Source organism: Melospiza georgiana, chromosome 13, assembly GCF_028018845.1.
Source record: "Melospiza georgiana isolate bMelGeo1 chromosome 13, bMelGeo1.pri, whole genome shotgun sequence".
Classification (NCBI taxonomy): domain Eukaryota; kingdom Metazoa; phylum Chordata; class Aves; order Passeriformes; family Passerellidae; genus Melospiza; species Melospiza georgiana.
In genome coordinates, this window is record NC_080442.1 from 3808996 (window position 1) to 3833677 (window position 24682).

Here is a 24682-nt window from a genome sequence, read left to right on the forward strand (position 1 = left end):
ACCAGGATGCTGGAAAAGCTCTTTTCCATACCAGGCCTCCACCCCACAGAGCTGGGCTTCGGCCACGAAGCAAACAAAGAGAAGCCAACAGCACAGAAGCAGGAAGGCCGAGCTGAGGAAGGACATCAGTGCTCCCAGAGCAGGTGGGAGCCTCTGGCTCTCCAAAGCTCTCCAAACAGGGAAAAGCCCTCTCTGTGAGGGGCTGGACAGGCTGGGAAGGAGAGGGAGCTACAACTGCCTTCCAGAACACCAAACAGTGATGGGGCAGTGGAACCAACATGGGAACCAAACGAGATTTTCCCTCGACACAAGGGATTTCTACACAATCAAGGGGTGCTGTTCCCACCAGGATGTCCTTGCTGGGCATAGTCAACCAGAAGGACCTGAAACACATCTGAAAGCTCCAAACCAGCCTTATTTGTACCATGTGCCAGCCAGGGCTGGGCAGCAGCAGGGGACAGCCACCATGGTCCTGCACACTCCTCCATCCCACAGCAGGAAAGAATGAAAACAGCTTTGCAGGAACAATTCACTTCCTTCTCTTCCTCCTTTTTTTTTTTTGTTTGTTGGGTTTTTTTTCATTTCATTTTACGATTATTCCATTTTTTTTCTTTTTAAACACACAGCATTTCTTCCAGAAGGCAAACCCCTCCAGAACTTCACATCCTTCTTTTTTTTTTTTTTTTTTTTCTGTTGTGTTTGTTTTCTTTAAGGCGTCACCAGAGTCGACCCAGCCGGGATCCAGCTCAGCACAGCTTGGCTTTCACAGAGCTCCTCCTCTCTCTCCCTTCACAGCCAGGGGGGGCTGCATGAGCTCTAGGTAGAGTGCAGGGGGATGACAAATTTGCAGCCAAAGGGGGAGTGGTAGTTGATGCCCACCTCCTGGAAGACCTTCTGGGGAATGCCAATGTCACAGAGGTAGACGCGGCCGGCGCGCTCGCCCAGCGGCAGCGGCAGCCCCAGCGCCAGCGACCACTTGGCATCGATGCCCAGCTCCATCTCGCTGATGGGGGGGTCTATGCTCAGCACGGGGGCACGGTTCTGGTTGGCCCAGTCCACCACTGCTTTGTACCAAGGCTGGTCTCTCAGAAAGGCATTCTCGTGACAATCCAGGCAGTTGATCACTAAGTCAACCGGGGTGTCTGGGAGGTCTGCAAGAAACACGGGCACGGCTGAGAATCGGCGGCACCGGCTGCAGCTTTGGGGTTTGGCTTCCACTCTTGCTGCACAGCCTGGCCTCACCTGCTGGTACTGCCATCCTTCCCCCACAGACCCACCCTGAACCCCAGCCTGGCAGGTACTATACCCAATGACCAGCTTGTGAGCAACCCCAGTGTCACTGAGCCACAGTGCAGGCAGCCCAGGGCAGCAGTGGGGCTCTCTGCCCATCAGGAAGGATCTTTTTTATTCCACAAGGTGAAAATAAGGCTGCTTTTTGGAACACACCAGCTGTGCTGCACTGCTGCCTATTCCACTGAGCTCTGTCACACTCACTTGCTGCATTCTCCACATTTGCTGCATTCTCCACATCTGCTGCATTCTCTCACCTGTGCTGCTCCACTCCTGCTGCATTCCCTCACCAGCTCTACATCCCCCTCACCTGATGGATCACAAAGTCCTTCATGCAAAACCATTGAATGGTTTGGTTTGGAATAAACCTTACAGTTCACCTCATCCCACCCCCTGCCATGGGCAGGAACCTTCCACTATCCCAGGGTGCTTCAAGCCCCACCCAGCCTTGCTTTGGACACTTCCAGGGATCCAGGAGCAGCCACAGCTGCTCTGAAAAATCTCTTCCAACCTTTTACAATATTTTCACACAGGCAAGTAGCTCTGTCAGCACAGCACAGCCCTAACTCCCAGCTTTGTTTCTCCCCAGAAGTTCAAATGAAGCAGCTTTGAAATCAACTGGTGAAGTGCCAGGCAGCAGCCAGCAGTCCCCCAGAAGCTGTTTATTCTAGGGAATACCCAGATGGGAATCCTGACAGCAGAGCTGGCTCCTGCTTTGCAGCAGCAGCTGGACACTCATTCCCTCCCAGCTCCAACATGCTGAACAAGGCAGCCCCTCATGCTGCCAGCACAGCTCCATCCAGCAGCTCTTCCTCATCTCTTCCCACCGGAAACAGCTGTGGCAGCACAAGCGCTGCTCTGTCCCTGCAGCCTCTGGGCAGCCACCCAGGCGTGGCAGTGCCACTAGGTGGTGCCAGGGCAGCGGGCAGGAGCCAGCTCTGCTCCCTGGAGGAGCTGGCCCTGGAGAAGCCAGGTTTGCTCTCCCAGACAAAGCCAGCTCTGCTCTTCCTGCAGAAGCCAGCGCTGGAGAAGCTGGCCCTGCTCTCCCTGGAAAAGTCAGGTTTGGTCAGCCTGCAGAAGCCAGCCCTGCTCTCCCTGGAGGAGCTGGCCCTCCTCTCTCTGCAGGAAGCCTGGAGAAGCCAGCCCTGCTGCCCCAGAAGAAGCCAGCCCTGCTCTCTCTGGAGAAGCCAGGTTTGCTCTCCCTGCAGAAGCCAGCCCTGGAGAAGCCAGGTTTGCTCTCCCTGCAGAAGCCAGCCCTGGAGAAGCCAGGTTTGCTCTCCCTGCAGAAGCCAGCCCTGGAGAAGCCAGGTTTGCTCTCCCTGCAGAAGCCAGCCCTGGAGAAGCCAGGTTTGCTCTCCCTGCAGAAGCCAGCCCTGGAGAAGCCAGGTTTGCTCTCCCTGCAGAAGCCAGGTTTGCTCTCCCTGCAGAAGCCAGCCCTGCTCCTCCCCTGGAGAAGCCAGCCCTGGAGAAGTCAGCCTTGCTATCCCTGCAGGAGCCAGCCCTGGGGATGCCGGCCCTGCTCCCCCACAAGAAGCCAGCCCTGGAGCAGCTGGCCCTGCTCTCCCTGCAGAATCCAGCCCTGCAGAAGCCAGGTTTGCTCTCCCAGGAGAAGCCAGCCCTGCTCCCCCTGCAGAATCCAGCCCTGGAGAAGCCAGCCCTGCTCCCCCCCTCCTAGGGAAGCCAGCCCTGCTTGCCCACCGACCTTTGACACTGGAGACCTGCTGTCCCTGTGTCTTGCTGAAGAGGTTGAGCTCGTTGGTGATGGACTCGAGCATCTTGACGAAGTTGGGGAGGAAGAGGATGACGTGGACGTCGTGGTTGGAGAGGTGCCGCCCGCAGCTGATGCCCTGCGCGCCCTTCACGTGGGGGCCGCAGAGCAGCGCCACCGTGGGCCGCTGGTGCACGTTCTTGGGGTTCAGTCTGAAACACAGGCAAGAGAAAGGGACTGTCAGCAAACCCCAGAGCCTCTTATCACCTTCCTGCATGAGAAAAAAAAATTGAACAACAAAAAAACACCCAGCAAGATGCAAATTGCCAGGTGTTCTGCAAATCCAGAGCAGCCCACATCCTTTTGTGGTGCTGACGCTGCTCTGCCTGCAGGTTCAGAGAAGCTCGCATTTGTTGGGGTGCAAGGGACCCTAAAGGTCACCCCTGTGGGCAGGGACACCTTTCACTAGCCCAGGCTGCTCCAAGCTCTGTCCAACCTGGCTTTGGACACTCCCAGGGATGGGGCAGCCACAGCTGTGCCAGGAGCTCAGCACCCTCACAGGGAAAAATTTCTTCCAGATTTCATCTAAATTTCCCCTCTTTAAGTTGCTGATAGACTCTCTTTGGCTCCCTTAGAGGGCCCTTCACATACTTTAAGGTTGTTCCAGCCTTCTCCTCCCCTTCCTGCACTCACACAAGGTCCCAAGAATTGTAGAAGAAAGCTAAAAATTTAAGGTGAATTTCCCCATCAGAGGAGTCACAATAAAACAGAGAAAAATTCTCTACTCTCTAAGCTTCATTAGTTGCACAATAAAGTTAATTTGGCCTGGAAGGCATCAGGGCTTGCAGCAGGAATTTCAGCTGCCTGTTCAGTGATCTCCATCAAGTGATCAGGTGCTGGTACAGCACTCCTGAATAAGTGATCAGGTGCTAATAAAGAGCTCCTGAATAAGTGAGCAGATCCTGCTAAAGAGCTCCTGAAAAAGTGAGCAGATCCTGCTAAAGAGCTCCTGAAAAAGTGAGCAGATCCTGCTAAAGAGCTCCTGAATAAGTGAGCAGATCCTGCTAAAGAGCTCCTGAAAAGGTGAGGAGATCCTGCTAAAGAGCTCCTGAGTAAGTGAGGAGATCCTGCTAAAGAGCTCCTGAAAAAGTGAGCAGATCCTGCTAAAGAGCTCCTGAAAAAGTGAGCAGACCCTGCTAAAGAGCTCCTGAATAAGTGAGGAGATCCTGCTAAAGAGCTCCTGAAAAAGTGAGCAGATCCTGCTAAAGAGCTCCTGAAAAAGCAGATGGAGACTGAAGGGTTACTTTTCTTTTGAGAGCAAATAATCTGGAGCAGCTATCAACAGCACAGAAACACAGGTGCAGTTCCTGCCCACAGCCACAGCCACGGAAGCAGAGCTCTTCAGGAGTCAGCAAAAGGCACTGAGTGCACTCCAAAGCTGCTGCAAAGAGCAGGATGTGCTCAGGTGGGCTGCAGATGCCTGAAAAGCTGAGCCAGCCTCACAAAAATCCACACAGCGCTGTTTTCACGGGCTGCCTTCTGCTTTTATTGACACTGTGAAATTGCAATGTGCCACATCAGCAAAGGGAAGGTTCCTTTCTGTGCAGAAAGGAGCTCCTCACACATTCTGCACGGCTCCATCCACCTCAGGCAGCACCTGTGCAAAGCTCAGCTCCCCAAACGACTCCCAGTGAGGGGGAAGGAAAACCTCAGCTGAGCTTTGTGTGTGATTTAAGAGCTGAGAGGGCCCTGCCAGCTCCTTCCCTCCCCTCAGAGGCCCCAGCTGTACCTGTTGGGCCCCCCCAGGAGGCTCAGGGCCATCTGGCTGGCACACACCCCTGTCATCTCCAGCCTCCTCTCCAGGGTCAGCCCGTGCTTCTCGGCCACCGCCAGCAGCTTCTTGTGCAGCTCGTAGGACACGCTGGGCACCACCAGCCCCGAGTCTGGGGGGCAGGAAAAGGGAAAAGAGGCACAAATGGGGACAGTCAGACACTCAAAACAGTGAAAAGGTTCATCCTTAACTGTTAACTGTTCACCCACGCTCCCTCCCAAGCCACCAAATTAATCCAAATTGTTCTCAGGGAGGAAGAAACGGCTAAACACAAGTGTTGGCTTAAAATAACACTTCCACAAAAGTTCTGTGGGAAATTTTAGTAACACGAGGGCTGAGAAGGCCTCTGGGACTCACAGATGGAATATTAAGGTTTTTCTTCATGGTCTCCAGGCCAACAGAGCTTTAACCCACCACAGAGTGCTACTGAGCACGGTGCAAGTCAGAAGAGCAGCTGTGAAGTGCCAAAAAAAGCCTGGATGCTTTATGAATCCTGACACTGGTCCCCAAAATCCCAGCAAAACAAGCCATCCCACATTTGGTAGGTGTTCCCATGGCAGAAGGGTGCTCCAGACCCATCACAGCACACAGAGGCAGCAGGGAAATGCTCAAAGGATAAACTGTGCAGAAAAACACCTCCCAGGTGTTCAGGGCAGCCTGGGCTAGTGAGCTGGGAAATGCTCCAGCATTTGGATCAAGAGAAAAGAAACAAGAGAGGTTTTGTGAAGTGCTGAGAACTGTCCAGCCTGGCCTGGGAGACTTCCAGGGGCTGTCACAGCTCCTCTGGACAACCTGTGCCATCTCCTTATGGGATGTTCACAAAGCAGCTCTCAGCTCCTTCTCCTGCCAGGAATGCCAGCTGAGTGCAGCTCCCACTCTGAGACAGGCACAGGAGCTGCACCATGGAGCAAAAAGGCTGAGGATTGAATCAGGCACTGATTCTGATCAGGTCAGAAAGTGTCAGCTGAGCCCCATCAGCAGCATCTCTCCTCTCAGCTTTCCCTGGGTCACCCTCAGGCACCCCTGGCCCCTCTGCTCTGGGTGTGACAGTGGCCCCTGGGTGCTCCTGGTAGCCCAGCAGGGCTGGGGCTGCCTGTGCTGCTGGGAAGAGCTGTGGGAATGTGACAGGGCTGCTGGAAACAGCCTGAGAGGCACAGGGACCCTGCTGAGCCCTCCTGGAGCTCATCCCTGGCCTCAGCAGCCAGGTCTTGCACACAGAGAGGGCTCCACGTGTGCCAGCATTGCCCCAGAGGTCACCTGGCTGCCAGGCCAGGCCAGCAGGCTGTTATCAGCCATGCCTGAGGGCTGATAAGAGCCTGAGCCCGGCAGGAATAGCCCTGGGGCTGTGCCAGCAGCCATGACCTGCCCTGTGCCCATAGCAGTCATGGTCACCCACTTGCCCTGTGCCACCCACCTGCCCCGTGGGTCACCCACTGACCCCGTGGGTCACTCACCTACTCCATGCCCACAGTGGTCACCATCTGGGTCACCCACCTGCCTTGTGGGTCACACACCTGCCCCCTGCCCACAGCAGTCACCCACCTGCCCTGTGCCCACAGAGGTCACAGTCACCTACCTGCCTCATGCCCACAGCAGTCACCCACTTGCCCTATGCCATGCCCTGCCCTGTGCCCACAGAGGTCACCACCTGCCCCATGCCCACAGCAGCATGGTCACCCACCTCTCCAGTGCCTGCAGCAATCACCACCTGCCCTGTGCCCACAGTGGTCACCACCTGTCCCATGGGTCACCCACCTGCCCCATGCCACATCCTGCTCCATGCCCACAGCAGTCATGGTCACCCACTTGCCCTATGCCATGCCCTGCCCTGTGCCAACAGTGGTCACCACCTGCCCCATGCCACACAAGCCCTGCTCTGCCATGCTGCCAGTCACATCTCTGCCCCTCCTGCTGCTGCTTTCCAAGCTCCAGGGATGATTTGCAATGAGTGACCCGAGGCTGGGGTCTCTCCCAGCATCACTGCTGACCCCAAAAGAGGGAGATCCCAAACTCTGTTTTGAAGCACCCAGGAATCCCCTGCTGAAATGCTGTACCAAGCCCCTGAAGCAGAAGGACAAAGCAGACAATGTCCACTCTGTGTGCACCCAACTCAGCACAGCTCTGGTGTCCCCTGCACATCCTCCCCTCAGCCAGCAGCTTCAGGAAACTGCCTTCCCCACGGGCTGGCTGCCAGCAGGGGTTAATGTGAGGCACTGCTGGAGTGGCATTTAGCACGCCAGCCTGTCCTAATTGCTGCCTCTCAGGAGCAGCTGAGATGCCAGGAGAACTTCCAGGAGAACTTCCCCTCTGTGCCCTCACGCAAGGTCCAACCAGTCAGACTGGCTCATCAAAAGCAGGCCCAGGGAGTTAAATAAACTCTGGCAGAGTAAACCCACTAACAATAACACCACTGCCACAAAACTGAAGCTCTGCCAACTTTAATTATGTTTGGGTTGGACAGGGCATCTTTATTGTTTGCTAATGAAGGCAATAAAATAAATTAGCCCAGGCCTTTTAATATTAAATAAATGTATTTTACAGCTGCCTGGGAAAAAAAAAACAACACCAAACCAAACAACCCACAAGGCAAATATAGACTGAATGGTTTTGCAGAGTGACACTGGGTGGATAAAAACATCCCAAGGCAGCAGAAGAGGGAGTTAACCTTCCAGAAGTTAAAGAATTAGGAGTTTTCCTCCAAACAAGTCCTGTAATGCTGCTGGGATGCCCAAATGCTCCCCAAGCTTGCAGTGGCAGGGAAAAAGGAGAGGGTTGGAGCCCATCTTTTCCCTCGGCCATTTCAGCAGCTCTCTAGTTCCAGTTCTCTGCTAAAATAAATCCAGGCACTGGCTCAGGCAGAATTGGACTCAGCATCTCCTTCAAGCTGTCCTGACATCATCAACTCTTCCCACTGACAATGAACAATCCCAGGTCCCAGTTTTAGGTCCAGAGCCTCACAGTGTGACAGTCTGGAGCTCCTGTCCCCACCAGGCACAGGAGACATTCCCTGCTGCCTTCTGCTGGTGGTAAAGCTGGAAGCACCTGCCTGCAGAGTCAGCCAAACACATTTACTGCCCCTCAAACAACACAACCTTAAGGGCTGCTTTTGTTAATCACCATTGTTTTTAATTACAGCAAATCCCACCAGAGTTCTGGCTGACCTTCCAGTGTGAGCTCTCCCAGCATTAGTGCACAATTCCCTCCAGCTGAGCAAAAAAAAAAACTGCCAGAGGGACAAAGGGACTCTGCCCCACACCCACTGTTTGCTCCTGAAGCAAAATTGAGGAGAGTGAAAGTTTTCTCTCTGCTCAAAGCAGCCCAGAACACTTCACACATTCAATATTCACACCCAGCCACGGAGGAGGTAAAAGAGGGGAAAAGTCTGTCAAGGACAGGGCAAGGAAAAACCTTTCCAAAGGAAAAGCCACACTGTGGGCATCACCCTCGGGGCACAGCCAGCCTCTGATCCTGGCACAAAGCTCTGCCTGCTCCTGCACCTCCTCACTGTGAAGGAAAGCTTGTTTGAAGAACAGACCCTCCTGCAAACTCCTCTGAGCTCCAGCACTCCTGCACAATGCTGGCTCTGCTCAAGGACCTGTTCCCAAAACACAGAGATGTTCAAACACAGGAGTTTGAGTGCCAACAGCAGAAACAGAGACAGGCACGAGCCAGCCCACATTTAAATTCTCTGGAAGCAGAAAAAGGCAGCTCACACCTCAGGCAAGGATCAGCCTTTGCAGGGAGGCAGTTTTTGCTAAACAGATGCATTTCCCAGTAAATAAAGAGACAGATAAACAGCAGCCAGCCCAAACCAATGAAGATGAATGATGTGTTCAGGAGTGTGGAGTCCCAGGGATGGATTTAGCTCAGCCACAATCACCTGCAAAATTCTATTAGCTCCAAGTTGTCACTTCTGCTTGGAACAGATTCCCAACTTCCTCCTCCCCAGCTCACTTCTAAAACCCAGGGTTGTTTTAGAAGTGTTTTATTTGACACTTTTAGAAGTGTTTTACTTGCCTAGCTCCACAAAACCAGCTCTCAGAAAAGCATCCCAGTGGACTGAAGTGTTTGTCCTACACACACCAAATTCTTTCAGTCAGCAATAAAACCCCAGGCTGGAAGTCCTGCAGGTGAATCTTTTGGGGAACTCAAAAGGCTGACTCCAAACTGACATCAGCAGTTTGTTTTTTTTTTGGTTTTACCATCCTCCATGGCATCAAAAAGCAGGTTGGGATCCACAGACAGGGATCCCACAGTGCCAAGAGCTGGATATGAACTCCCTGCCAATCTCCAGCATCAGTTTTTGTGCTGTTGCAGCAGACAGAGAATCACTGTCTCAGTCAGAATCACTGTCTCTATTAACACAATCATCTCTCAGACTGGCCCAGGGTGAAAAAAAACCCAAAAAACAACAAGAGAAAGAAGTGCTTTGTCATAACTAGGAAGTGCTTTTTGCAAGGAGAGCTTCCCTTAGGAAACCAGAAAAACTCTGCAGGGAGAACCCTGCCACAGACACATCCAACACCAAACAGGCTTTTGGAGCTCTTGGCATTGATTTAATCACACCAGCTGCTCTTTGAGGCACTGAGAGGCAGCTCAGCATCCCCCTTCCAGCTGCTGAACAAAGGGATTGGGAGTGCAGCAAACAGGATTGGGTTTCCATCCCTGAATTTACTCACTGCTGCTCAGTGCATGGTGCTTTTCCTCCCAGGAATTCTGCTGCTGGAATCCCCTGTCAGCCACCCTGCTCAGACTGGCTGCCAACAGTGGCTTAGCTTTTGTTTCAGACTAGACATCCACAGAGGCCCTGTCTCCTCTCAAACAAGCCAGCTGGAAGATGGATTGACAAGTATGAAATTTGAAAATACCCACAAGATAGACAGGAAATCACACAGAAAATGAAGAGGTGCTTGTTCACACAGCACAGTGTGGCTTCTTCCACAGAGAGATGCTGAAAGCTTGGGGAGATTTAAAAAGCAAGAGGTTAAATTAAGCAGGGAAAAAAAAAAAAAGCCATTAATCCTGAACTCTCACTGCTGCCTCAGGAAGTCTTAAAATCATGAAAAATCAAAGGCAAAGCAGTGGGGGAAAGTCTCACTGCACCTTTGTTTCACTTTTCCTGGAGGATCCTTGCAAACACAACACTGAGCTGCTACAACCCACTGTGTTTTCCTCTCACCCCAGAGCAGAATGGGACACTAGGAAGAGGAATGACAGAAATGGAGAACTAGGACATTGTTATACACCAGAACCATCAAAAAAAGAGTCTTTTCAAAAGTGAAAAGCAGCAAATCATTACGAATCCATCAGCTTCCTCCCCTGAAGCGTTTCACACCCCAGATGGAATTTCCAGGCTGAGGAAGAATGACAGCCCAAGGAGCTGCTCACACTTCTGCTCAGGCTACCAGAATATCAGTTGGTTTGAGTCCCTGCAAGAAGAGCTGACATCTGATTTCATTCTGATGTGGAAAAGAAACACTCCTGAAATCCCAAATTTCCTTCACTCCCACATTTTACTTAAAATCAAAGGCAAGATATCCCAAGGAGACTAAAGTTACCTGAAATTTGTACTAAATGTTCCATAAATCCTTTTTACATGAACTACATTTAAACCCACATAGAAATGGAGAACTACAACCCAAAGAGTGCCAGAAGCACAGGAAATTTCCTGAAACCATGAAATCACAAATCCTGAGCCCATCCCTCTGCCCCTCTCAGAGTCCACGTGGGTTCCCAAGGCTCCTGAAATCAAAGTAAAGATTTAAACACCTCTTACTCAATTCCCAACCATCAGCTTTGCTCCCTGCTGGAGCAACACTTATTTTGCTGCCTGTCACAGACATCTTCTATGAAAAATCCTTTCCTTAGGATTTTTCCTCCTGAGAAGCTGAGAGGCCTCAGAAACAAAATGTAAACAATGATTATCTGCTGCTGTGGAATGCAACAGGTGCATCTGTGATTGGTCTCATGTGCTTGTTTCTAATTAATGGCCAATCACAGTCAGCTGGCTTGGACAGAAAGGATGATAACAAAGGCTTGTGGCTCAGACTTTCTTTTTCTATTCTTAGCTTATTTCTGGTGAAATCCTTCTATTCTTTTAGTATAGCTTGAATATAATAGATATTAAAACTGCACAATGTTGGGTCTGCTGAAGGACCTGCTCCTAAAACACAGAGATGTTCAAACACATAAAATAATCATAAATCATAAAATTAGAAATCAAGCCTGCTGAAACATAGAGTCAGATCCTCATCTCTTCCCTGTCAACACAGTCACAGCTGCCCTATTTCTCTCAGAAACACTGCAAAGAAAGGCTGGTGTGAACACACAAACCCAACTTCGCTTGGACCACATCAAGCTGACTCCTTAGCAAAACTCCACCTGCGTGTGGCCCCAAAAGCAGCACTTTGGGTCCATATCAGGCACATACCCGTGCAGAACTCCTTGTGGGGGTTCTGGGGCACCACAATCCTCCTGTAGACGATGGGCTCTGACTCCAGGATGTTCTCGTCGTGCCGGTAGCGGGCGGGTTTCTCGTTGGGGGTCCCTCGCGAGCGGGTGCCGCTCCTCCTCTCGTAGGTCTCGATCTCCTCAAACACAGCTGCCTTGTCAAAAAGGGCCAGGTTGCCCTCAAAATCGAAATCAGTGTCTGGGATTTCATCAATGTCATCCCCAAAGCATTCGTCATCCTTGCTCTTCATCTGCCCGTTCTTCAGGCCGCTCTTCTTCGGCGTCACCTGGTTGGGGTGGCGGCTGCTGGATGACCCTAAGGCAAAAGAAAAGCAAGGTGGGAGTGGGTCCTGGAAGGGAAAAAGGCATTTTGGGGCAGAGGGGAGCTCCTGCTCACAGTGCCCTCACTCAAGGGGTGCTCACCATGGAGCTCAGCCCTGGAGCTGGCATTACTCAGGCTCAGCTAAGGCAGCAGGAAATAGAACATCAAATAGAAAACAGAACGCCGATAGAAAACAGAGCATCAGCAAAGAGACTTTCAGGGACTTCCCTCCAGCAGCCAGGTTAGAAAAACAGGCTTGCTCACAGTTTCTCCAGGTTTTATTTAATCCCAGTGGCAAGGTAAATCAGCTAGGAGTTTTCCCATGTTCAGGCAGGTGTGTGAGTCAAGCCATTCTCTGGGATTCCTCTAAATTTCAGAAACTACTGTAGGTGTTTCCTTCCCTATTAGTGATCTTTAAGGGAGAACTTCAAACCCTGAATAGAAAGGATCTCTTTTTGCTCAGCCTTGATGTAATTAATTTCTGTGATATAACACACAATCCATTGCCTCATTCCTGTTTCACTCTCCTCCTTACCCATTAACTTGTGTTTTGGAATACACTTCTTTCCAACCACAAGTCACGGGGAAAGCCCAAATTCTCTGGAGTGAGACTGATGAAAGTCATCAGTTCTTCATCTGATGCAAATATACAATTATGAGCTCAACATATCCTTTACTTGCTCATTTCTTCCTTTGTCCTCCAGGTCCTGACAATATTATTTTGTTTGTCCTTGGCAGTGTCACATTTGCAATTACTAGAAAAAATTTCAGGCCAATTCCTGCAGTTCCAGGAATCACCTACAGTGTCCAACAGATGGAGTAAGTTATCAAGCCAGAGCTCTTGCTCTACTAAACCATTTCCTGTTGTTTAAGATAATCCCATTTGTGAGGGATTTATACAAATGACTTGGAGAGAATCAATTTGATACCACAGAAACAAAGAATTCTGAGCCATCCAAGGAGATTTCCAAACATCCCAAAAGATTTGCAGCAGGCACAAACTCCAGCAGCACAAGTCCAGTTTGAGCATGTCTAACTCCAGTCATGCTGAAATGGGATTTGCTGAGGATGTGGACCTGGTTTATTTCCAGTCAGAGATGCATTGCCTCAGCAAGGATTTATTTCAGATAGTGTGGGGCTTGGTTTTTCTCAAGAACTGGTTAATAACTAACCTGAAAGCTTTCCCAGTCACCACAGCAAGATCCTAAATCTGTCAGGTCTTGCAGAATAACCACTCCCCATTAAGGGAAAAAAAAAACCAAACAACCTTCTCAAATGATAATGCACTTTTGTCTTGGAAGGACAGACAGCAGAATTGCAGCACTGTGGTGACAAAACAGGATTTAGGAGAGAGGAAAGGAGAATTGCAGTGAGCACACTGCAACCACTCATTTATGTGCATGGTTTTGAAAGTTTTTGGTACCAAACTCCACTCTGTCCCACATAAAGAGCTCCCAAACCAAAGGTGACACAAAGCTGGACAGGATTTGGTGTGGAAGTGAATTGCCACAGCTGCTGCTCTGAAGGAGGAAGATGAGGCCCAAGCTCTCCCAACGCTCAGGAACTGCAGCTCAAGCAGGAGCCAAGGGACTCTCATGGTTCAGGGGGACAAGCTGGAGCCTGCACAGCCACAAAGGCAAATCCAGCCTGCTCCTTGTGTCAGGGCAAGAGTTTGGCCAGCTCAAGCTGCTCCTGTCAGCTCCACACTCCCCTCAGCTGCCCCAAAACTCACAGTGGGACAGGAGCAGCTGATGTGAGCATGGAATGCTGATGGAATAAAGCTGCAAAGCTCCCTGCAGCCACAAAGAATGGGAGCCAGGAGCCCACCTCATCAAAAGGTGGTGGGCAGCTCCCTGAGCCATCCTGAGCTCTGCCCTGGCTGCCCCACAGCCCCCTAACAAGGCACACAGAACAAGGAGCTGGGAGCAAAGTTAGGAGCTGTTCCTCTTTAAGTGCTGCTTTCTAGGCAGGAAAAAAAATGACAGCTGGTTCTGCTCAGGGAAAAGAAAAGAAGCAAAAAAAGGGCATGAGGGGGAAGCAAAGTCAGGCTGAACAAGGCAGATCTCCTATTCCAGCTGCCTCTGGATCACAGCTCCCAGTGCTCTGCCCTGCATGAGGAGAGCTCCACTGCAAGCTGGCACACACAAAAGCACCTCCCTCACAAGATAAACAACCCTTCCCGGGCTTTTTTTTGTTTCTGAGGAATAACAACCCTTTCATGTTCAGCACACAAGCAAACAAAGTCTGCAGCAAGCTGGCTACCTTCCTGAGAGATCCCTGTGGGAGGCTTTGCTGCCAGCCTTGGCACCACGAGCCCGGTGCCAGCACGGCAGCAGAGCCATTGTTGGGAAACCTGAGCTGGGGTTTGGTGTTTATTGATTCCTGTCACACCAGGGCTCCAAAGGGCAATTGTGGCCCTCACTTGGCACGCTAGAGGCCAACAGGAGGTCAAGTTTCAGCTGCAGGACACAAGCTCTGGATGACATCTCAGTCCATTCTTCCCTACAAAGCCAGACCCAATTCTATCCCCCTCCCAAAACTCACACATCACTCACCCTGCTGTCCAAATGCACATTTCACAGGGTAAAACATCCCTTATTCCTCCTTTGGAATCCATTGTACCTCCTTTGGAAGCCCTTGTACCTCCTTTGGAAGCCCTCCTGTATTCCAAAATGAACCCAAGCCAACACCTAGGACCTTGCTCAACCTGCCTCAAAATCTCTAAAAGTCACCTGCTGTACATGACTTGTTTGTGGGTTTAAGCTCTGCTCACCCCCAATCTACCAGACATCCTGGAAGGTGTAAAAATATCCCAGTTAGTGGTGAGGGAGAAAGACTTCCAGAGGTCTAGGAATTTCTCCCCAAAAACACAGCCTTACACCTGTTTCACTGGTCTGGCCCACCTTGGTCTGTTTATTTTGCAAGAAAATGAAATCATGGAATTATTCTGGATGCATAACAATTAAGTCATGGAAATATGCTGGATGTGCACTGAAATTACAGGAATTGGATTATGAGGGTCTGGAAAGGAAGACAGCTCAGGAGACTTTGAGGAAAAAAGTGAATAAAGTCAGTTTTGGCCCCATTTTGAAGATTTTATCAAGAGAAATAAAAATAAGGGATGTGTGACTCTGGGATGCTCTGATTTTACATCACCCTTATTAATTTATATTTTTAACAACACAGCCAAAACCCATTTGTAATTATGTATGGGGTGATGTTGTAATAGGTTATGGGTATAGAAGCCTTAAATAGAAAAGCTTGGGGAGACTTAAAAAGCAAGAGGTTTAAATTAAGCAGGAAAAAAAAAAAAAGCCATTAATCCTGAACTCTCACTGCTGCCTCAGGAAGTCTTAAAATCATGAAAGACAAAACAGTGGGGGAAAGTCTCACTGCATGTGTCTTTCACTTTTCCTGGAGGATCCCTGCAAACACAACACTGAGCTGCTACAACCCACTGCGTTTTCCTCCCACTCGAGGATCACACTGCAGTTTGTAGCAGCTCCTTTTTGAGGAAAGGCTGGAGGCTGGGAATCTTCCAACAGGAAAGAGAGCAAAATGAGGAAATCCCTGGAACTGGCATTAGACATTTTCTACACAGACAGAATCACTAAGATGGAAGAGACCTTTAAGATAAATTGAGTCCAAGCCATGCCCTAACACCACCTCAGCTGGATCACAGCACTGAATGCCACATGCAATCTTGTTTTTAAACACATGCAGGGATGGTGACTCCACCACCTCCCCAGGCAGACAAATCCAACATTTCATCCCTCTTTCTTTTCTTTTTAAAAAACCTTTTCCTTACATCCAACCTAAATTTAAGACTGTGTCCTCTCATTCTGTCAGGAACAAGAGACCAACTCTGTCCTGGATTGCCAAGCAAGATGTATTGGCCATCTGGATGGCAGTTCTCTTCTGTTAAATGGGCAGTTCTCCTTATCTCTTCCACACCCATTCCTCCCTCAGGAGGGGACATCTGCTGATAAGAGGCTATGGAATGTCACTGCATGGCTGATAAGAACTACAGCATCCCACTGGGAGATGTGAGCCCAGAGGGAGGAGCCAAGCATTGCTACCCAGATATAATCTGGAGATTCTGGAACACCAGCACAGCTTTCTCCTCTGGATTCCCCACAGGAACAGCAGCTGCCTGTTCCCCTGGACCTTCAGAGGGACACTACACCTTCCTACAGGATCCCTGCTCCACCAGAACCACCCCTGACACTGCAGGAGGGCTGCAGCCACATTTCCAATGGCACTGCTGCCAACACCCTGACCCACAGGGTGTCAGGTTGGGTTCTAACTCTGGCAGTGATATTTTAGTTTAGTGCATTGTTCATTTTATCTTTTTTTTTTTCCTAGTAAAGAACTGTTATTGCTGCTCCCATATTTTTTGCCTGAGAGCCCCTTAATTTAAATTTTATACCAATTTGGAGGGAGGGGGTTTACATTTTCCATTTCAGGGGAGGCTCCTGCCTTCCTTAGCACACACCTGTCTTTCCAAACCAAGACAACCCTCACCTGCCTACAACCACCTTTCAGATGGGGTCAGAATTATTTCCAAATAACCCACAGGTGGGCCAGGGGAAGCTGCCAGCAAAGGGAAGATGCTGGCCAGGAGAGCCCCACACTCACAGGAGTTGTGTCTCCTCCTGAAGCCCTTGGACTGGCTCAGCGTTTCCATGTGCCGATCCATGTAGCTCTTGGAGCACTGCTGCTGTGGGGAGATGACAATGTCCTGGCTCTTCATGTCTGTCCTCCTGGGGATGTTCTGTGGGGCACTGCTGGACATGGGCTTCTTCAGCACCTTGCCAGTGCCATTCTGGCTGGGCCCCACCTGGCAGCCCACCCCTGGCATGGCTGTGTCCATGTGCTGCGAGTCCCCACATTGCCTGCTGTCCCCTGGTCCTGGGATCTCCAGGATCTTGAGCTCAGTGATGTCACCTGCCCTAAAAACAGCAGCAGAAAAGCAGGAATTTAGCACACACCCTGTCAGGGAAAAACCATCCTTGTCCAATGGGATTGTTCTGATGGCATCATCAATGGAAACAAGGGAATAAAAGGATTTTGATGCTCAAACAGACAGATATCAAAATGTTCAACTGAAATGGCAAATCTTCAAAACAACCACTTCAGTATGCCTGCACTGCACCTGGATTTTGTTTGAAAGGCTCTGCAGCTGAAACAGGAATCAGTCAAGCAAATAAATGGAAGCAACCGGCCCAGAGCTTTGCAGAAATCTGCATTAATTTAACAGTTCCCAGCTAATTAATTGCTCTCAGCCTTGAGGCTACTATTACTTTTAATCCATTTCTGCAGAATGCTACCCTCAGATCAGAGCAGTTCATGCTCAGTCAAGGAGGATACTTCCCATTTCCAACGAAAAAAAAAGCTAAAGAAAACTAATCTAGCATTGGGCAGAAGCCAAAATTAAACAAAGGAGTGATTATAAAGCCCTCCATTTGCACTGACTGCAAGAAATAAGTCAGCAATGAGGCTCTTCCAGCTTTAACTCAGCATTTGTCCAAGTGGGATGTGAAAGCAGGGAGACTCCACACATCTCCTGCTGCCTTCCTCCAGTGCCTCTCTGCAAAATCCAAGGGGGAAAAAATAAATTCAGAGTAAAAAAAAAAGTCAAGAGTATTGACTTTGAGGAGTCAGAGTTATTGAAAAAGGAGTGACTCAGAGCCTTAAGTACAACACTGCAAGAAACAGGAAAATGGGCACTGAGCAGTGACTCCTATTTATATTTTCAAGCACAGTGTTAGCAGGAACTGGTGGGGAAACTGCTGAGGGCAAAGCTTTGAAAAAGCATCTCAGTTCCCTCTGCTACAACACAACAGAACAGAAATAAAAATAATAAAAAATATAAGCATATAAAATATACATTAAAATTTTTAGATAAAAATGCATATATATTTATATGTAATAAAAATATATTATATATTATATATTTATATGTTATAGATTTAGATATTATATATAATTTAAAATTATCATTATACATTATATATTGATAATTTTAAATTATTTTATATAGAAATAAAATTATAAACAAAATTATATGTAAAATAGTATAAAAAGATAGTAAAATATAGTATTAAAACGTATTATATTATAAATTTATAAATGTATTTATATATAATAAAAATACTATATTATAGTAAAATATATTATAAGAAACATATTATAGTAAAACTTACAAAGAGTAATTTTAAATTATGAGCTTTAAAACATCTAGAACATAGCTGAACAAAAAATTAATAAACCAAAACCCACTTCTGGTGTTTTACAGCTGTAGAGGTTTTGGTTCAGTTTGAGATGTCACCAATCTGGGATTTCCCAGCTGATGCCCTAAGGAGTGTGCTGGGTTCAGGGCTGGCCAATCCCCAGTGCTGTTCTCACTCCCAAGTGGGAGACAGCATTAGGAGGAAGCTAAAGCAGCCTCAAAACCTTCCAAGGTAAAAGAAAAAGGGTAATTTTTTGTGCTGGTGAATGCTTTGCATCACTTCTCTAAATATCTCTCATGCAAAACTATGACAATTAAGAAGTAGTTCAAATTCTAATTGTAACAGCATAAATCATAACATTTATATTGTCTCGCTCTTCTTGTAAAACTTAAAAGTTTTAAAATAGCTCTCAGTTACCCCATCTCTAAATCAAAATAAAAAGTATAACCCAACAGCCAGGCTGTCTAAGGTTGGAAATGGAGGTGTGTATTCTATTCCTTTCTGTGAAGCAATTCTCTTCTGTTAACGAGCCATTAATTATTAATTATCTCCTGTTCATGGGCCAGTGAGTGTCCCTGCATGGCTGATCCAATTCCACCATCCCATGGGGAGATGCTCTGCCCAGGGGAGGAGCCAAGCATTCCTGCCTGGATCCAGTCTGAGGTTTGGGACACCCCAGCAGCCTTTGCCCCCTGCACTGCCAGAGGAGCAGCTTTCTGCTGCCCTGCATGGCCAGAGGGAGCCCAGGCCCATCTGCAGCAGCCCTGGAGCTGCAGAGGAAAACTCCCCCCTTGTGCAGGATCCCTGCTGCAGCAGAGCCACAGCTGGCACTGCAGGAGGGCTGAGCCACCACGGGATGGGGCTGGGACACCACCCTGACACACAGGGGACAGGGCATGGTCTGACTCTGGCAGTTTGTGTCAGAACCCAGGACATCCCTCTGGCTGCCCTGGAGGACTCAAGACCCTGGCAGGGGGCTCAGAGACTTGGCATGGAGTCAAAACCACCTGTGCCTTCCATTTGAACCCACGGAAACAATTACCAACTTTGTGTGAAGATTTGCAAGCCACAAGACTCTGAGTAGAATGATAACGAATTTATCACCAGGTGAAAATGGAGAATTTTGGGGTTTTTGAATGGGGGTCATAAAAGCAAGATGGAGGAATGTGGGCATGTCCTTTTCTTCTTCTTGTCCTCAATCTTCTGCTGCGATGGTGACACTTTTGGATTGGTTTAGAGTAGAGACAGAGTGATATTGGTGTGACACAGGTGTAACACAGGTGACAGATACTGGAAAATTATTGTAAATCAAGTACACATATAGTTTTTAGTATAAAAAGATAACACCACCCTGAGGGCAGTCAGTGTGCTACAACCCAACCTGCTGGACAGATCTCAGCAGGTCAGACAGACCATGTATTGGATAACAGCAAATAAACAACCTTGAGATGGAGAGCCAAGGAATTCTGTTGTCTTCTTCAGTCACAGAGCTGGGAAAAAGATTTTCTAACACCTCAGGGTCATCTCGATACCAGAGCCCTTATCAGGTTTGTATCACTGCATTTTCATTTTTTTTCTTCCCTAATAAAGAACTGTTATTCCTACCCCCATATCTTTGCCTGAGAGCACTTTAATTCCCAAATGGTAGCAATTCAGAGGGAGAGGGTTTACATTTCCCATTCCAGGGGAGGCTCCTGCCTTTCTTAGCAGAGTTTTCACACCAAGACCACAGCACAGGGGGCAAGGCAGGCACTCACCTGAAGGTGACCTCTGGGAAAAAGATTTTCTAACACCTCAGGGTCATCTCGATACCAGAGACCTTATCAGGTTTGTATCACTGCATTTTCATTTTTTTTTCTTCCCTAATAAAGAACTGTTATTCCTACCCCCATATCTTTGCCTGAGAGCACTTGAATTTCCAAATGGTAGCAATTCAGAGGGAGAGGGTTTACATTTCCCATTCCAGGGGAGGCTCCTGCCTTTCTTAGCAAAGTTTTCACACCAAGACCACGGCACAGGGGGCAAGGCAGGCACTCACCTGAAGGTGACCTCTGGCACGAGGCATTTGACGCCGTTGTGGAAGGGCCGTGTGAGGGAGATGGTCTGGCTCACCTGATCCACAGCAGACACCCTGCCCTGGTACACTCCCAGGCTCTCCCCACAGTTGATGGACACGATGCTGCCCAGCCAGTCCGTGGCCATGGCTGTGGCACAGAGCTGCTGCAACGAGATGCACAAAGCCACAGCCTGAGTCAGATCCACAGCCCCGGAGCCCTCCCAGCTCTGCTCCTCCTCTCTCCTTGGTGGGGAGGAAGTGACAGCCCAACCATCCCAGGCAGAGTCTAAATCCCTAGATGATAAAAAATCATTTACAATAAAATATAAGCACATATTTTTGCCTTCCCCGCGGTATGGCAGATCTTTGTTTGACCACCTCAACGCAAAATCCAAAATAAACATTTGGTGTTTTGTCCTGCCTGTGGATATTCTCCTGTTGCCTTTTTCCAAGCTAGAAATGAAACTCAACATAATTTTAGTAAGGTGGTGATATAAGAAAGATGTTCACAAAAGTCCCTGAAGGCCTTCAAATAAGGATCTGCAGATCTTTGTCTGACCAGCTGAACTCAAGGCTGATGCTTCCAAAAGAAATATTCAGTGTTCTGTCCTGCCCGTGGATATTCTCCTGTTGCCTTTTTCCAAGCTAGAAATGAAACTCAACATAATTTTAGTAAGGTGGTGATATAAGAAAGATGTTCACAAAAGTCCCTGAAGGCCTTCAAATAAAGATCTGCAGATCTTTGTTTGACTGAGTGTATTTAAAATCCAAAAGAAAGAATCAGAGTTTTGTCCTGCCGGTGGATATTCTCCTGTTGCATTTTTCCAAGCTAGAAATGAAACTCCAGATAATTTTAGTAAGCAGGTGATATAAGATGTTCACAAAAGTCCCTGAAGGCCTTCAAACAAAGATCTGCAGATCTTTGTTTAACCAGCTGAATTCAAGATTCAAAAGGAGTATTTAATGTTTTGTCCTGCATGTAGATATTCTCCTGTTGCCATTTCCCCATCCTGGAAATGAAACTCAAGATATTTCTTATGACACCTCCTTACTAAAATTATGTTCACAAAAGTCCCTGAAGGCCTTCAAATAAAGATCTGCAGATCTTTGTCTGACCAGCTGAACTCAAGGCTGATGCTTCCAAAAGAAATATTCAGTGTTCTGTCCTGCCTGTGGATATTCTCCTGTTGTCTCTTCCCCAGCCTGGAAATGAAATTTGAGATAATTTTAGTAAGGAGTGATATAAGATGTTCACAAAAGTCCCTGAAGGCCTTCAAATAAAGATCTGCAGATCTCTGACTGGCTGAATTCAAAATCCAAAAGAAAATTTAGTGTTTCACCCTGCCTGTGGATATTCTCTTTCCAAGCTGGAAATAAAACTCAAGATAATTTTAGTAAGAAGGTGATATAAGAAATATGTTCACTAAAGTCCCTGAAGGCCTTCAAATCAAGATCTGCTCTTACATCACCTCCTAACTAAAATTATCTCAAGTTTCATTTCCAGGCTGGGAAAAGGCAACACTCCCTGTGATTTCAAACTGGGAATTTCTCTTTATTTCCCTGGTTTCATTTCCAGGCTGGGAAAAAGCAACACTCCCTGTGATTTCAAACTGGGAATTTCTCTTCATTTCTCTCATTTCATTTCCAGGATGGGATAAAGGCAACACTCCCTGTGATTTCAAACTGGGAATTTCTCTTCATTTCTCTCATTTCATTTCCAGGATGGGAAAAAAGCAACACCCCCTGTGATTTCAAACTGGGAATTTCTCTTCATTTCCCTGGTTTCATTTCCAGGATGGGAGAAAAGCAACACTCCCTGTGATTTCAAACTGGGAATTTCTCTTCATTTCCCTGGTTTTATTTCCAGGATGGGAAAAAAGCAACACTCCCTGTGATTTCAAACTGGGAATTTCTCTTCATTTCCCTGGTTTCATTTCCAGGCTGGGATAAAGGCTACACTCCCTGTGATTTCAAACTGGGAATTTCTCTTCACTTCCCTGGTTTTGGCAGATGGACATTGGCCAGAGCAGCTCCTGTGAATGTTCAGGATTGAATTCTCTGCATGTGCAAATGAAAAGCAAAATCTTTCAGGGAACTGAGATACAGGGCAGGAGGGGAACCCCAACCAACAGAGAAACACAAAAGGGGGGGAAAATCCCCCCAAAACTGGAATGCAGGACAAAAGCAGCAAAGGCAACCTCACATCACTGCCACAATTAGATAAAAGAATTAAAAAATGGTTGCTCTCCTTCCCAGCACTCGAGTTCTGTCAGAAGCAGGGAGGAAAAACTCCAATTTGTTTAGACAGATGTTTCCAACACTGCTGGGAGCAGCTAAAAAGCTCCTTTGATCCCAGATTTCCCAGTGACAGGCTCACAAGCATCACAGAGAACAAGAGACATGACAAGCTGCTAAATGTATGGATTTGCCTTTCATGCTGCAATCAAAGAGGGAGAATGTTTGATATTTACTGTGAGCAGCACAAAGAAACAGGGGAGACAGCCCAGGGAGATCAATTTCCATGTAAAAATCACGTTGCTGGAAGAGGCAGCTGCATGGAAAAAGATGCAAGGAAAAAAAAAATAAAAATCTCACTTCCCCCAAGTTTCATAGGCTGAAAACATTAAATTTGGTCACAAAGCCAGAAATTGCTCAGGAGCAGGCTCCTCTCCTTCCTGTGGCTGTGTGTTGATATGAAGCCATGATGAGAATGTCTGCATTCCAAGGAGATGGCTGATAAAAAGCACTCTCAAAACACAGATAACACATCCCTGGGCATCCACAGGAAAGCTAAAGCTTCATTCCATTTCCTGTTTTCTTTTTAATCTCCCTTGGGGAATATGGGAAGGAGCTCAGCACACATCATCACCTCACAGGGATCCTTTGGAAGAACAAGAGGCTCCTTTTAGCAAAAAAAAAACCCCAAGAATAAATCTGTGTTTGAGTGCAAATATAAATTAAACTATTCTGGGGTTGGATTTGGGAGGTGTGCCTGTAGGAAAATAGAGGGGAGCCCATAGGTAAACACAGGGATCCCAAATATTGTAAATAAATATTGTAAATAAATATTGTAAATAAATATTGTAAATAAATATTGTAAATAAATATTGTAAATAAATATTGTAAATAAATATTGTAAACAAGTGGACCAAGCACAGGTAAATTCATCCCATAGGTAAATATAGGGGGCCTCCAAGGTAAAAAGGGGAACCCCCCAAGGTGAAAAGGGGGATCCCCCATGGGTAAACACAGGGAACATTCCATGGATAAACACAGGGAACCCCTAAAGATAAACACAGGGATATCCCATGGATAAACACAAGGAACCCCCAAAAATAAACACGGGGATATCCCATGGATAAACACAGGGAACCCCCAAAAATAAACACAGGGATATCCCATGGATAAACACAAGGAACCCCCAAAAATAAACATGGGGATATCCCATGGATAAACACAGGGAACCCCCAAAAATAAACACGGGGATATCCCATGGATAAACACAAGGAACCCCATGGATAAACACAGGGAACCCCCAAAAATAAATGCAGGGAATCCCTCATGGATAAACACAGGGGAGCCCCCAAAGATAAATACAGGGATATCCCATGGATAAACACAGGGAACCCCCAAAAATAAACACAGGGATATCCCAGGGATAAACACAGTGACCCTCATGGATAAACAAAGGGAACCCCCAAAAATAAATACAGGGATGTCCAGGGATAAGGACAGGGAACCCCCAAAAATAAACACAGGGAACCCCCAAAAATAAACACAGACTCCTCCCATGGATAAACACAGGGAACCCCCAAAATAAATACAGGGAATCCCTCATGGATAAACACAGACCCCCTCCCATGGATAAATACGAGGACACGAGGAACCCCCCCCCATAGATAAACATAGGGAACCCCAAAAATAAACACAGGGATACCCCATGGATAACCACTGTGAACCTCCCCAAATAAACACAGGGATACCCCCCATGCATAAACACAGGGAATCCCCCAAAATAAACACAGGGAACTCCCACAAAATAAACACAGGGAACCCTACGGATAAACACATATCTCTCCCATGGATAAACACAGGGAAACCCCCCTAAAAAGTAAACCCAGGGCCCCCCAAAACAGAATACCCCCCCCATAAAGCAAACACAGCCCCCCACACAGATAAACACAGGGGCCCATAGGTAAACACAGGGAACCTCATACATAAACATGGCCCCCCCATAAGCAAACACAGCAACCCCCAGGCAAGCACGGGACTCAAACACAGTTTAACCCCTTGTTAACCACAGCCGCCCCACAGGCCTCCCGCCCCGCGCCTCCCCACCACGGCCCGCTCAGGCCGGGCAGGGCCTGGCGCCGCCGCCGCGCCTCACGGCAGTCCCGCAGAGCCCCAGCCCGCCGGGAAGGCAGCACGGCAGCGCAGCCCGCTCGCTCCGATCGGCCGGGCCGTGCCCGCCGTGCCCCGGTGCCCCCGGTGCCCCTCACCCGCCGCCGCCGCTCCCGCCTCACCGCGGCCCCTCCGCCTCACAGACGCTCGGCGTGACGCCACTTCCGGTCACGCCCCCCGCGCGGCGCTCCGGCCGCCGGCGGGGCCATAGAGACGGCGTGGGAGACGCGCTGTGCGCATGCGCAGTGCCCGCGTCAGGAGCACTCCGGCCGCTGTCATACCTGTGTCACACACCTGTGTCACACACCTGTGTCACACACTTCTGTCACACACCTGTGTCACACACCTGTGTCACACACATGTGTCATACACCTGTGTCACACACCTCTGT

The 24682-nt window shown here is 48.4% G+C and overlaps 1 protein-coding gene across 3 annotated transcripts; it reads right to left on the bottom strand.

Annotated features, from left to right (window-relative positions):
- Positions 1 to 703: 703 nt before the first annotated feature.
- Positions 704 to 24396, bottom strand: EDC3 (enhancer of mRNA decapping 3). Of its 3 annotated transcripts, XM_058033132.1 has the most exons (7): positions 24390 to 24396; positions 19873 to 20051; positions 16240 to 16553; positions 11260 to 11595; positions 4788 to 4941; positions 2993 to 3210; positions 704 to 1151 (listed from the first exon to the last, which is right to left on the bottom strand). In XM_058033132.1, exons 2-7 carry the CDS (start codon positions 20034 to 20036, stop codon positions 817 to 819), a joined length of 1521 nt encoding a protein of 506 aa, XP_057889115.1. In that variant the 5' UTR covers positions 20037 to 20051; positions 24390 to 24396; the 3' UTR covers positions 704 to 816. The 3 variants fall into 3 exon arrangements, with proteins under 3 accessions (XP_057889115.1, XP_057889113.1, XP_057889116.1); XM_058033130.1 differs by lacking the exon at positions 24390 to 24396 and having other exon boundaries at positions 19873 to 21060; XM_058033133.1 differs by lacking the exons at positions 19873 to 20051; positions 24390 to 24396 and adding an exon at positions 19592 to 19602.
- Between the last annotated feature and the right edge of the window lie 286 nt (positions 24397 to 24682).